The sequence below is a fragment of the Drosophila simulans genome, chromosome 3L (genome assembly GCF_016746395.2).
Source record: "Drosophila simulans strain w501 chromosome 3L, Prin_Dsim_3.1, whole genome shotgun sequence".
Classification (NCBI taxonomy): domain Eukaryota; kingdom Metazoa; phylum Arthropoda; class Insecta; order Diptera; family Drosophilidae; genus Drosophila; species Drosophila simulans.
In genome coordinates, this window is record NC_052522.2 from 14,991,157 (window position 1) to 15,005,474 (window position 14,318).

Here is a 14,318-nt window from a genome sequence, read left to right on the forward strand (position 1 = left end):
CACAATTTGTAGGCTACCTGCAGTTTGCTCAGACGGAGGCTTGGGTGTGGGTTTTCCTGAGAACGGAGCATCGGAGCACTTGGAAAGGGAGAGATCCATCTCAAACGGACCAGTACCAACCCATCTCATGCCAACCCATCCGATCCCATCCAGACCAAACAAGCTGCTTGGCTAACTGGCTGACTGATACGCATCGCTTGGGATGTGTTTGGTTAATCAGCACCTGTCGAGTCAACGGGCGTCGACAGGTACAACTACACTATATACAGTTGCGATCGAAATAATAGCGCTGCAAATCAAGGGTTTAGTCACATCTGGAGGGGTTTTATTTGTCAGTTTGAGTGGTTATTTTTAAGATAATAATATAGCATGGTCGCCGATCCCAGCCGTTAGCTTGCAGCTCACCCTTGAGTGCCTCGAAATTAATTGGGCTTGAAATAAACCTAATTTTTGCGATTATGCTATCAACTTTTATTTAAGGCGAATTATGAACACAAATAACTTAAGTTAAGCCACAACTATATAATATTTTATGGACATATTATTTAATACTTTAGAAGCTCTGATAACAAACTTATGTTTTTATATCTATACGAAGTCTTATGAAACTAAACTATAAGCTAAAGTTAATTATTTAAACTTTTTAAGAACTGTTGATTAACAATTTGATGTTGTATATTTTGCTTAGTCAGGATTTTTCGGATCATTAAATTCTCAGCTTTGTTGAATTGCTTCCGATTGATTATAAAACACTTGTCGCACTTATTTTTCCGAACCCAGCTGTTTGTGTGTTCTGTTTAATCCCGGTAGCGATCTGTTTTTGGGAAAGTTTGAAAGTGCGGTTACAGCATATGGGCAGCCAGATCATGCGAAAAAATATATCAGATTTGGACTCGTACTCATACTTGTATGCGGACCCCTTCGAACTTTAAGTCGGCTCCATCTGCGGCTGAGCCACCGCCACCTCATAATGAGTAAGCCCCCCGAGTTTGAGATCTCCCCGACAAATCTCGATTGCCCGGCCAGCCGGTCCGGTCCGGTCTTGAAGAAAAATACCAACGGTCCGAGTTCGAGTCCCAGCTCCAATCCAATCCCACCAACTGCTGCGGCTGCTCTCATAAATCAAGAAAAATCAGTCAATTTTTTTGTGGGTTCGCGTGTGTGAGTGTGCGCCTGTATCAAACTGACATTGGCTGAATTAACAATTGATTTCAATAATTTTTTATGATTATTCTCCGCTTTTTTTCGTCTCGTTTTCGGTTTTTGTGGCTGTCGTCTGCAAGGCAAGCAAAGAAAAGCCGAAGATCAGCCACTTGCACTCGAATCCGTCGATTCAGCAAATCGGTTCTCTTTCGCCTCTCTCAACGGATATATCTCATCTGCTGAATATGGAAAACCACTCAATTGCGCTGAGTACTCAACGCTCAGCTGGGTTTTCGTGGAGTAAAACTCGTCTAACCGGTGTGACGAGTGTCAATGTCTCATTGGAATTGGAATTGTTTGCTCGGCTTTGACGCTCAGCGGAACCGACAGGCGGGAAACGGCGGGGAGGCCCACGGTGTGCACAGTGGGTCCAAATCGGCAAGGTGCCAGCTGTGGGTGTGAACCTGCTGGGACGGGGAGTTTTTGTCCGAAGATCAAGGTTGTTTTGGCGTGACAAATATTTGAGGTGTGGACTAATTTGATTTGTATTTAAAGCCATGACACCGGAAATCGTATAAGATAACTGCAGTGGTCCTTCCTTAGTTTCTTTATCCGTATCGAATTGGTGTTTGAATTTGTTTCCTATTTTCATATTACAATTTTAAACATTTACCTTCTAATAATAATTATAATTTATAATTAAACTTAATTCATTAGTCAAATCACCTTCATTCTCCTAGAAGTTATGGTTTTTTCTATTCCTATACTTTTTAAGCCAACTTTTTTGATCATTTTTAATTTTTGATGTTTTCTTTGTGGATTACATTGCCGCACTTGTTACATATTTCCTATTATTTAATAGTTGTCCCATCCATCTACTTCCCTAGGGAACTCTTTTTATCAGATCGGAAGATCGCTAAACAGATCTAGCATATCGATTTACCTATTCCTTCCCTCGGCATCCTTGACCCTAAAGTATTGCAGATTTGGAATATCCTTGGTCTCAAAATTACACATGTTTCTGTAGACCAATTTCACCTGCCCATCTCCCGCGATCTCACTTCCTCACATCTTCCATCTGCTTTGCTTTGTTGCAAAACCCCATGCTAATTCTACCTGCCCACCGAGAGCAATTCGATGCTATTCGGCCCACTGTGCACTGTGGGCCATTACGTGCAATGCGTTTGCGTTCGGATTGCATAGTTTTGTTTACTCGATCGCATCTCGCTCTAGTTCCTTGGTTCTGTGTGCGTGCTCAATGAGTGCTCACTTACTCATTTACTCAGGTACTCCAGCTACTCACATAGTCACTCAGTCGTATGAGTGATTTTCAGCGGCACTTGCTGCTGGCTGAAAACCGGAGAGAGCGATCAGTTTTTGAGTTGACTTCGAGCCGAGCGGACGCGCGTTTGTCGTTCAGCGGATGAAATAGAAAAAAAGAAGAAGTATCGCCTCGAGAAAAATTGGAACACAATTTATCAATCGCGCTATCGCACCCCCCACTTGGATTACGGTCAACGCGAAACAACTGCAAAGAAATAAAATTAAGATATAGAAATCGAAAAACGAAAGCAACCGAAATCAAAAGATATATGAAGATAATGAAAATAATATAGCCAGCGGGAAGAAACAAGAAAATCGTTTTAGATCAAGCATTAAATCGGTTGTTGTGGTGTTGTTGTGAAAAGTGCCGATTGTGCAAAGCTGCGCTATAAAACCAAACAAAAAACAACATAATTCAAAAAATCCCAAATAAACACACACACAAAATGGGCGAAAAATAGAACGAGCAGTGAAAGACCAAAAGAAGCCCCCCATAACCTCCCCGATTAACCAAAATCGAAACCCCATTCGAAGTTTAGGAACCACCAAAAATGCTGGCCACCACCCACATGCTGTACGTGCTGATTGCCACCTGTGTAATACCCATATTCGGGGCAGCCCTCAGCAAGACGGTGTTGTACCAGGCTCCCGATGAGTGCCGCTGGTCCGGCGGCGGGGAGCATGACATCACCCTGGTCTGTCACCTGAGGACCATCAACTCGGAGCTGGAGAACACCAACTTCAGCGTGATCCAGCCGCAGAACACAGTGCGCCTGCGTCTGGAGTGCAACGACGCCCTGTTCTTCCAGAGCAGTCTGAGCCCGGATAGCTTCAGATCGCTGGTGGAGCTCAGGGATCTCACCATCGAGTATTGCAAGCTGGGCAATCTCACGGATGGATCTTTCCGTGGTCTGCAGGAGCTGCGAAACCTCACCATTCGCACGCACAATGGAGACTGGTCCACCATGTCGCTGGAGATGGCATCCAATAGCTTCGTGGAGTTCCGCCAGCTGGAGCGTTTGGATCTGAGTCTCAACAACATCTGGCTCATACCGGATGGCATGGTGTGCCCACTGAAATCTCTGCAGCACCTGAATGCTTCGTACAACAAAATTCAGGACATCAGCAACTTCTACTTCAGTGCCTCGCTGAGTTCGCGAAAGGCACGAGTTTGCGGCTCCACGCTGCAAAGTCTGGATCTGAGTGCCAACAAGATGGTCAGCTTGCCCACGGCCATGTTATCGGCTCTGGGCCGACTGACCCATCTGAATATGGCCAAGAACAGTATGAGTTTCCTGGCCGATCGCGCCTTTGAGGGTCTTCTTTCGCTGAGGGTTGTGGATCTTTCGGCGAACCGATTGACCTCTTTGCCGCCAGAACTCTTCGCGGAGACCAAGCAACTGCAAGAAATTTACCTGAGGAACAATTCCATCAATGTACTGGCCCCAGGAATCTTCGGAGAGCTGGCTGAACTCTTAGTTCTCGACTTGGCTAGCAACGAACTGAATTCCCAGTGGATCAATGCTGCCACTTTTGTGGGTCTCAAGCGTCTCATGATGCTGGATTTATCGGCTAATAAGATCAGCCGCCTGGAGGCTCACATCTTTAGGCCCCTGGCCAGCTTGCAGATCCTGAAACTGGAGGATAACTACATCGATCAGCTGCCGGGGGGAATCTTTGCGGATCTCACCAACCTGCACACACTGATCCTCTCGCACAATCGCATCTCAGTCATCGAACAACGCACTCTGCAGGGTTTGAAGAATCTACTGGTGCTCTCCTTGGACTTCAACAGGATATCCCGAATGGATCAGAGATCCCTGGTGAACTGCAGCCAGCTGCAGGATCTGCACTTGAACGACAACAAGCTGCAGACTGTGCCCGAAGCTCTGGCCCATGTTCCCCTACTCAAAACCCTCGATGTGGGCGAGAACATGATCAGTCAGATCGAGAATAGTAGCATCACCCAGCTGGAGAGTCTGTATGGCCTCCGGATGACGGAGAACTCCCTCACCCACATCCGGCGAGGAGTCTTCGATCGCATGAGCTCCCTGCAGATCCTCAATCTGTCCCAGAACAAGCTGAAGTCCATCGAGGCTGGTTCTCTGCAGAGGAATAGTCAGCTTCAGGCCATCAGACTGGATGGAAATCAGCTAAAATCCATTGCTGGTCTCTTCACGGAACTGCCCAACTTGGTGTGGATGAATATCTCGGGCAATCGGCTCGAGAAATTCGATTACTCGCACATTCCCATCGGATTGCAGTGGCTGGATGTTCGGGCCAATAGGATTACCCAGTTGGGCAACTATTTCGAGATCGAAAGCGAACTGAGTCTGAGTACCTTTGATGCTAGCTATAATCTGCTGACGGAGATAACGGCTAGCTCTATACCAAATAGTGTGGAGGTTTTGTACTTGAACGACAACCAAATCTCCAAGATCCAGCCGTACACGTTCTTCAAAAAGCCCAACTTGACGCGTGTGGATTTGGTGAGAAATCGCTTGACCACCTTGGAACCCAATGCTCTCCGCTTGTCACCCATCGCCGAGGATCGCGAGATTCCGGAGTTCTATATTGGCCACAATGCCTACGAGTGTGACTGCAACTTGGACTGGCTGCAAAAGGTGAATCGTGAGTCGCGTACTCAGCCGCAACTCATGGATTTGGACCAGATTCACTGCCGGTTGGCATACGCTCGAGGATCTTCACATGTCTCGCTGATAGAGGCCAAGTCCGATGATTTCCTTTGCAAATACGCCTCACATTGCTTCGCCCTATGCCATTGCTGCGATTTCCAGGCGTGTGACTGCAAAATGGAGTGCCCGGATAGGTGTTCCTGCTACCACGATCAGTCCTGGACATCGAATGTGGTGGACTGCAGCCGGGCTTCGTATGAGCAGACTCTGCCATCACACATTCCCATGGATTCCACTCAGCTGTATCTGGACGGAAACAATTTCCGGGAGTTGCAGAGTCATGCGTTCATCGGTCGCAAGAGGCTAAAGGTGCTGCACTTGAACCACTCCAGGATCGAGGTGCTTCACAATCGCACCTTTTATGGACTTCTGGAGCTGGAGGTTCTCCAATTGCAAAGTAATCAGTTGAAGGCCTTAAATGGCAACGAATTCCAGGGATTGGATAACCTCCAGGAACTGTATCTACAGCACAACGCTATAGCTACGATCGATACCCTCACATTTACACACCTGTATCACCTGAAAATCCTGCGATTGGATCACAATGCCATCACATCATTCGCCGTCTGGAACTTCCTGCCCAGTTATCTGAACGAACTGCGTCTGGCCTCCAATCCCTGGACCTGCAGCTGTGAATTCATTGATAAGCTTAGGGACTACATGAATCGTCATGAGTATGTGGTGGACAAGCTGAAGATGAAGTGCGATGTGATCAGTGGAAATAGCACCCAACAGATGGTCATCTACCCGGGATCCGGAGAAGCTGCTACCCTGCCCGTTGTTCAGTGCTCTCAGACCCTACCTTTGGGTCTGGATAACAGCTTTAACTATGCAGAGCAGGCTGGTGGCGAGAATGCCTCGAATGCCACCTCCACGAAAATGATCCTAAATCAGCCGCCGAAACTGGATTACATACCCATCCTGGTGGCCATTCTGACCGCCTTCATATTCGTTATGATCTGCATTTCGCTGGTCTTCATCTTCCGCCAGGAGATGCGTGTGTGGTGCCACTCGAGATTCGGAGTCCGACTCTTTTACAACGCCCAAAAGGATGTGGACAAGAACGAGAGGGAGAAGCTGTTCGACGCCTTCGTTTCGTACTCCTCCAAGGATGAGTTGTTCGTCAACGAGGAGCTGGCTCCCATGCTGGAAATGGGCGAACATCGCTACAAGCTGTGCCTGCACCAGAGGGACTTTCCTGTGGGTGGCTATCTACCGGAAACCATCGTGCAGGCGATCGACAGCAGCCGGAGAACCATAATGGTGGTCAGCGAGAACTTCATCAAATCGGAGTGGTGCCGGTTCGAGTTCAAGTCCGCCCATCAGTCGGTGCTAAGAGATCGTCGCCGGCGATTGATAGTTATTGTGCTGGGCGAGGTGCCCCAGAAGGAACTTGATCCCGATCTTCGCTTGTATCTGAAGACGAACACGTATCTGCAGTGGGGCGATAAGCTGTTCTGGCAAAAGCTGCGCTTCGCTCTACCGGATGTCTCCTCATCGCAGCGATCCAATGTTGCCGGGCAGAGTTGCCATGTGCCGATCAACCACGCCTCTTACCACCACCATCACCACGTCCACCAGCAGGCGATGCCACTGCCCCACTCGGTGCATCATCATCAGCAGCAGTTCATGCTGCCACCGCCGCCGCAGCAACCTGGCAGCTTCCGCCGGCAACCATCGTTGCACCAACAGCAGCAGCAACAACAGCAACTTCGCGGCAACAACAACACGACGCAGCAGCAGCAGCAACAGCAGGCGGCCTTGCTGATGGGCGGTGGGTCGGTGGGTGGGCCTGCTCCACAGATGATTCCCCTGGCGGGTGGCATCCAGCAGCAGAGCCTACCATTGCCACCGAACCAGCAACCGACGCCGGCGTCTAGAAATCTGCACATGTGAGTGGGGTTAGCTTTAAGCAGAGGGTTAAAGGCAAGGTTGAGTTGGAAGCTGGAGAGGATTGGGAGAATCAGTATTTTTATGTTTGGCTATCTTCTGGAAGAATGATTTTATTCTAAATGAAAAGCTTTTATTATTCGAATTCCTTACGCTTCAAGATGGTAAAGAGTATTTGTTTATATGATAAAGTCAAAACGCATCATAAGAACCATTTAGTGTCCAGACCACGATCTTGTTCAGTTATGAAAAGTGATCTGGAGTATCTGCTGACCGAAAAAAGAAGTACCCTCGCTGAAAACAAGTTTAACTTCCTTGGGTTTCAAAATAAAGTACAAGGGGGAATTGCATTCAATATGCAAATGCGAGCGTTTAGCGATAAAAGCCTAGTTACATGTTGAAATAGCAAAAGTAAAAGAAAAATCGAGTGGGGAAAGAACAGGCAGCACCAGGAACAATAACAACAGCAAAAGAAAAACAGTAAAATAGCTGGCGAGCCAGGCAATTGTTGTTTGTTGGCCCTGTTCTGTTTTCTTACGGCCAGCTATTTTCAGTTTCCTGGCTCGCAGCTAGATTCTGAAAATTGATGTTGCATGCAACACAGCAACAGCAACGAACGACTGAGAACTACACGGGGAAAATTTGAGGAATTTGTTAAAGGCCTAATTGATATATTTTTGTTCAAATTAAACTAGAAAGTTTAGAAAGATACAAAAGCCGAATGATAAATTCCAATATATTTATGACTAAAAATAATACTTTTAAAAAATCCAAGAGCGTAACTAGAGAATTTTAACGCACTGTCATGCAGAATTGATATATATTTTTTTTAATGTTTAATTTTGAGATTTTTATCAGTGATGATCCTATTTATTTCCTGTGTAGATCAAACACCAACCAGTCAGTCAGCAACAAAAGGCAGCAGCAGGCCCAAAAGTATTTCTCTTGGCTTTATTTTTTCGTTCCTCCTTATTCTCCTTTATTTTGTCGTTTTCCTGCATTTTTTGTTGTTTTCTTCTGTTTTCCTCGTTTTCCCCGTTTGCAACGCTCACTCGTTAGTTCATCTTAACTGCTGCATTTTGCTATAACAAGCTCGACGTGTGTAGAAGATACACCCGTGTATCTGTATCTGCAGCAGCTGTAGTCGAATCCGCATACGAATTCGTATCTGTATCTGTGCATCTGTGGCTGTAAATGTGACTGCGCGGGTTGGGAAAAATAGGCAAAGGCAACGCAAAACATCACAGAGCTCATGTCTGGCCAAAAGGAAAATGGTAACAAAAAGCAGACCTTAGACGTTAGACGGTATACGTTAGAGTACCGAAAACCCAGACCGTCTGCAGACAGTTGCTGTGCGGGTTAAAATTGGTTTTGGTTTTTGTTGCCACTTTTTTGTTTTGCCCCCTTTCTGAGCCACAATTACATGTGCTAATCAATGGCAGAAAAATAGATAGCAAGATGTTGGCAGAGGAACAATTGTGTGAGAAGGGAAACAATTGTAGGGGATTTAGCCCCGATAAAATGGACTTACATCCAACAATTAATGCCAGTTAATTGTATCCCAGCATTGGAAGATAAAGACATGGAAAGAGAATTCCCCTATAATAGGGAGTCACTTCTGCAGATCACGCTATGCCCAGATTTGATTAGGAAACAAAGCTTTCTTTTTTTTCCAGCCCAGCTAGTCAGCGATTAAGTAGAAACAGAAAGAAATTCCCAGAGTGAAACTTCCAATTGTGACCTTGCTGCAACGAAAAAAAGATACTAGTTACCCTGGGCAGCTGTGGAAAAACCAAGGAAAAGCGTAGGAGAGAGATCGGCACGTGTGTGTGCCGAGCTTTTGGCCCCAAAGTTGTGTTTTGGCCAAAATCCGACAAGGCCAGAAAAGGAGGAACATGAGAACAGAGCCGTACAGATTAGTTAGGTCTTGGCGATTAACATCTACCAGCTTGTGTGCTACGCCCCCTCGACTTCCACCCATATCTCAGAAAATCTCCAGCTCCACTGACTTGCCAATTTAAAAATGCATTCCAAAAGCGAGAAACCAGAAAACTAGTTAACAAATCCAACGCACTCTCTTTAGAAGGATTTACTTGGCTTAGACTGTAAAGAGTTAAATGTATATAAGTTAAATGTTAATCGTACGTTTATTTGTTTAATCATTGTGATATTTTGTTTTATCAATAAGTCCTAATTTATTAAGATGCGTACCATTTTCCTACCAACCTATGTTTAGTCGTAATCTTATCCTCATTAGTTAGTCTAGCTGTTAAGTTAATCAATTGAATCCGAACCTACAATCCCCGCCTACCAGATACAGCCATATTAACTCTATGAAAATGATAAAATTATTGTACATAAAAAAGAAACAACTGAAAAAAGGACTGTATGCACTAAAACGATAGAAACACGAATTATGCAACGCGAATCAAACAAATTGAGAACATAAATCGACTGATTACATGTGTACTATATATAAATATGCATAAAATTTAATTATGATTTACTCGCCGTTTGTTGTAAATATTGTAACTACCCCGCACACCTATGAATATGTATTGTATTTTGTAACTTTATGTTTTCTAGTTTATAGCGAAAAATCGAAGAGAAAAAACGAATCACAAAAATATATAAATGGCAAAAAATTGATAATCAAAAAACTGTCTCGATTTTTATTTGAAACCAACCCGCAGCTGCGATTGTATTGTTATTATTTTTTTGTCTGCCGCTGATAAGCCATAAACTATCTCGCCTTGACATTTGATATGGATTCTTGATACAGATTCCACGCTGAATGCGAATTCCAATGCCACCAGTCGCTTTTTCCACAACCCAATGGAGTTTCTGGTTTTGTTTATGTCAGAGCGGTGTTCTATTACATCCGAAAAAAAATGTGCAAGATAAACACTAAGAGCGCTTGACCATTCCATGGCAGATGAAAGAAAAGCGGCGGTGAAAAGGGGCAGATTAATGGTAAAATTGAGGTTGGACTTTAAACTTCTCAACAACAGATACTAATTTGTTTACAGCCCAATATTTGGAATATTTTCTGATTAAACTTTACTATTTTTAAAGCTTAATCAAGCATAAAGCTGTTCTTAACAATATTTACGTATTTTTGAAATTCAAAATACTTTTTTCAGAGAATTTACTAAAGAAAGATATTTTTGTATGAAGCATTAAAATAGTTCTCGGATAGTTCTCACTTTCTACGGATAGTTCCCACTTTTGGTTCTCACTTTCTAGAATACTAAGAACTGATCAAACCAACCTCGGCAGACGCATCCACACACTCATCGAACCGCACATCCCACGATTGCTCCATTTGAATTAATTTGAAGTAGAAAAGCCCCTCCGCCTTAGTATTCATGCTCGCCAAAGATATCGTCGCATCTTCCCATGCATATTTTAAAGATATCTATATGGCGGCCGTATCTCATCGGCGGAATTATTGGCTATCATGTGTTTATACTGCCTTTATTTGAGTCAATGAGCCCACAGCGAAATATTTTGCCGATTCCGCTGGCTGGATGGCTGGCTGCCTGGAAACGAGTTCCCTCGCCGTTTCCATCTACCAGCTCCCGATGAATGAATAATTTTTATGATCAATTAAATGCGCAATAAAATTGATGGGCCCCCACCGCTGAAACATAAATTCACATTGCTTAAATTAGCGAATTTTACAATCAATCATTAGCGGGCCAATGGCTCGCCAAACGGCCTTTGATGTGCAACCAAGGGAATGGGGGGCGAAATTGTATCTGGTTGTAGTGTCTAGTATCTTGTATCTGCTGGATACACATGTGTCTGCGGCCTAACCAATCGCGGGAGAAGTTTAAAACCGGGCTAAACCCTTTTCAATATTTTCATTTCCCTCATCGCTCAATTCGGTGCGGTACGAAAACCTAGAAAACTTTGCAAAAAAAAAAAAAACACGCCAAATATTAAAAACTTTTCTTTGCTTTTACTTTCTCCGAAGCCGCTGGCATATATATGTATATATGTGTATCTGTACTATACACACACCACTCATCCACATCCACATATCTCTCCCCATTTTCCTTTATTTTATCAATTTTGCCTGTGGGATTTGTTACAAAGTAACGGATGAGTTGAAGTGGGAAAAGGGAAAGAGGGCAGACACCGCCAATCCAAGAGCCAAACTTTCAATTGAATTTTTTTCGTTCACGTTGTTTCCTTTCGGGTAAGGAAAGTTTAGAGGCCCGTTTCTCGGGTCGGGGTTTCCTTTTTTTCTTTCCAGGGGACCTCCTCGGTTGCGGGGTCTTTGGGGAAGGTTCCGTCTGTCATTTGGCATACGCAGCGAAAAGAAGTCGACGTAAATATTTCGGTTTACAAGTCACTTTAGTGTCAAAAGAGAGATGCCTTTTATTTATAGATTGCCCTCGCAGAACTTGGGCTTGAATTTGGCTATAGACAGGGATGTATTTCTATTTTGGGCAAGGTAATAATGGATTTATTGCAATATGCCAGCTTGCAGTGGCATTTTCCCCATATTCTAAAGATATGTATTAGGCTAACTGCACTAGAATAATTTATTACTCTATAATATAACCCAGCGATTAGTTCATTTTAATAGAATCGTGTCCATATAGAAACATTCTAACCTAAATTACTTTATATATTTGTTTGTATTTTCTAACTTAAAATCAATCCAGAAAACTTTAACCCTTTTAAGCCGCCGAACCGCTCCTGTAACCCCATTTTCGGCACAGGTTTGCTTTCTGGCCGAAACCTCCGTCAAAAATTTCCCTGACTGCAGTTTAGAAGTTTTTATTCGCTCTCGCATTTTCCGACTTTATTTTTTCCTTGCCTTTTTCCCGGGGCCCAAAGTCAAATCAAAGTGCTTGGCCTGCGCCAAAGCTTAGTGCTAATGCCGGAGCCATCAGTCTGAACTTTTGGGCCATCTATCAAAGGTTTTGAAAGGGAAAGGAAGAAAAGGAAAATCGAAGAGGCAATCTCATTAAGAGGCCAGCCGCATCAACACATTCCGCATATGCGAAGGCTGAAATATTTTCCCATGTGCATCCGGCGGCGCAGAGCCGTCAATTAGGTAGCCACCCAATCATTGCACCCACCACTTGGCTCATTAGACTCCCAACGAAAACGAATCGAGGGTCGTAAAACTCGGGTCTCTGGCCTTTTTTTTTATTCTTCTGGTTGCTTTCTGGTTGCAGCAACAGGGCTATGTATAAATAAATATGCTTTTATTGGAAGACGACTACAACTGTTTGCAATAAAAGCAACATTTTTCTTAATTTCCATTTCTTGCTAATTTACCAGCCATAAATTGCCCGCCGCCCGTCTGCCCTGAGGGGCAATGAAGTAACCAGGGAGGACAGGGACAGGGAATCCGGCGGAGGGGTGGCCGAAACAAGCGGAGCTGAACCAACCGATTCGACGGTAGACACATAAAATTGACTACAAATTATTGCACATTGTCAAAACAACATTGGTTTGCAATTTTCGCGCTTCAACGCAGATGCAAAGAGATAGTCGCTGGCGATTTTCGGACGGGCAACTTCGAGGGGCATGGCGGTGGTAATGCCGACTCATAGAGGGTTAGACTCTTTCGAGGGGGGGAGGGGGTTAGTGGAGTGTGAGGGGCATAAAACAATCAGGTAGGGGAGTTCGGTATGTGCCACATTTTCACTGGAAATACACTGCAAACTAGGGGTATATATACTTAGCCCTAGTGCTGGGTAAATTGTGGATATGTAATGATGTAATGTGTAATATGAAATAATGTAATGTGGATATAATGCTTATATTAGACTATATCCTATATATTTTTCACAGACTTATAGAGGAAATTAAATATATATTTTTTAATTTCAATACAATCTTAAGGTTTGTTTACAGAGAAGTTCAGATTGGTATTCAAAAATTGAAAAAGATATCTATATGCTTTTCATTAACCCCTTTTTAGGATATTTTCCGATCGGCTTAACCCTCTCTAGCCCAGCAATTTTTTACAGTTACCCACGATAATTTGCGCTTCAAACGGTCATATGCAACTGTGAAATGGCGAATGGAAAATGGGTTTAGGTTTATTGCCGTCGACCAACCCCGTCATCATCATCATCACCATCACAATCACCACATCGCCATCGACCACATCGAAGCCCGGCCCGAATGGGAATCGGTGTGGTGCGGATCGGGCGGTGGGCATGGTGGGTACGGATATATACGACAAAGTGGAGACATTGACATATTGCCAGCCGATTAATGAGCCCACAAGAGCGGCCCTGGACCTGAGCAGTGCTGATTGTTTTCATTGAAATAAATGACAGACACCGGGCCGTTGACACACGCGTTGAGGGAATATTTGATACCCTGCATAAATAATAATCATTTTCACTGCTCTGCCAATGCTGCAGGTCTTCGGACGCTGACTCCCCATAAAAGCAAATTTGTATGCAGTTTATCTTATCGCGATCACGTTGCATCTGAGGCTGTGGATGCTGCGGAAAAGTGCGGGGAAGTCGCCGCAGACGCGTAAGTTTCACGTATTTTCATGCACGATTAAAGCCTTAATTTCGAGCGAACAGTGGAGCGGGATATACACTCGGATATACGCGTATATATGGCGAAAGAGAGGTACCAGAGGTATCTGCAGCTCCTAATTAATGGTTTTGCATCGGCTGCTTATCGCACCGCACGCATCGGGATCGTCTTTGTCCTGGTCACCGGGTGCACTGGAAAAAAATTAGGAAATTATAGTTCACTTGTAAGCTGAAATATAGATAAGAAGTGCAAATTATGAAAGTATTAAAGTATTTGTTAGCCGGTTCTATTAAAAAGTATCTTAAAATCATATATAATACCCTTACTATAATTAGGTTGCAATATATTTTAATTTGTCACTTTTAAATATTCTTCGGCTTGTTCAAAAGTGGATTTATAATAAATTCATCTCATATCTTAATTTATTTGTATTTTAAAATGACATATTGATTGATTTATTCTCAATTTGAAATCTTCCATTGTTTTCATCACCATCTCCTTATGCAAATAAATACAAGATTAAATTTATTAAACTGATTCCGAAACAACCAAGACAAACCATATTTATGCAAAACAGCATCAATCTTTAACAAGCACGAATGCTTGTTGACGCAGCAATAAATTTTAATTTTTGCAAGATTTATTCAACCTGTTGACAACGTTTTAAAAACCGAAACAAGCGCCTATTTGAATATTTATGAAGCATTTTTTTCGCTCAGTGCAACAGCAGGAGCCTCATCT

General features: G+C 43.8%; 1 protein-coding gene and 1 long non-coding RNA gene across 3 annotated transcripts; one reads left to right on the plus strand and one right to left on the minus strand.

The window, feature by feature from the left end:
- Positions 1–447: 447 nt before the first annotated feature.
- Positions 448–1,437, minus strand: LOC120284705. 2 transcript variants are annotated; one of them, XR_005543889.2, is made up of 2 exons: positions 906–1,437; positions 448–814 (listed from the first exon to the last, which is right to left on the minus strand). It is a non-coding gene; the product is annotated as an uncharacterized LOC120284705 (long non-coding RNA). The 2 variants fall into 2 exon arrangements; XR_005543888.2 differs by having other exon boundaries at positions 900–1,437.
- A 1,035-nt stretch (positions 1,438–2,472) lies between these two features.
- LOC27206299 (toll-like receptor Tollo) lies at positions 2,473–9,657 on the plus strand. The gene has a single exon (XM_016171510.3). It carries the CDS (start codon positions 3,018–3,020, stop codon positions 7,056–7,058), a length of 4,041 nt encoding a protein of 1,346 aa, XP_016031961.1. The 5' UTR covers positions 2,473–3,017; the 3' UTR covers positions 7,059–9,657.
- Positions 9,658–14,318: the final 4,661 nt, after the last annotated feature.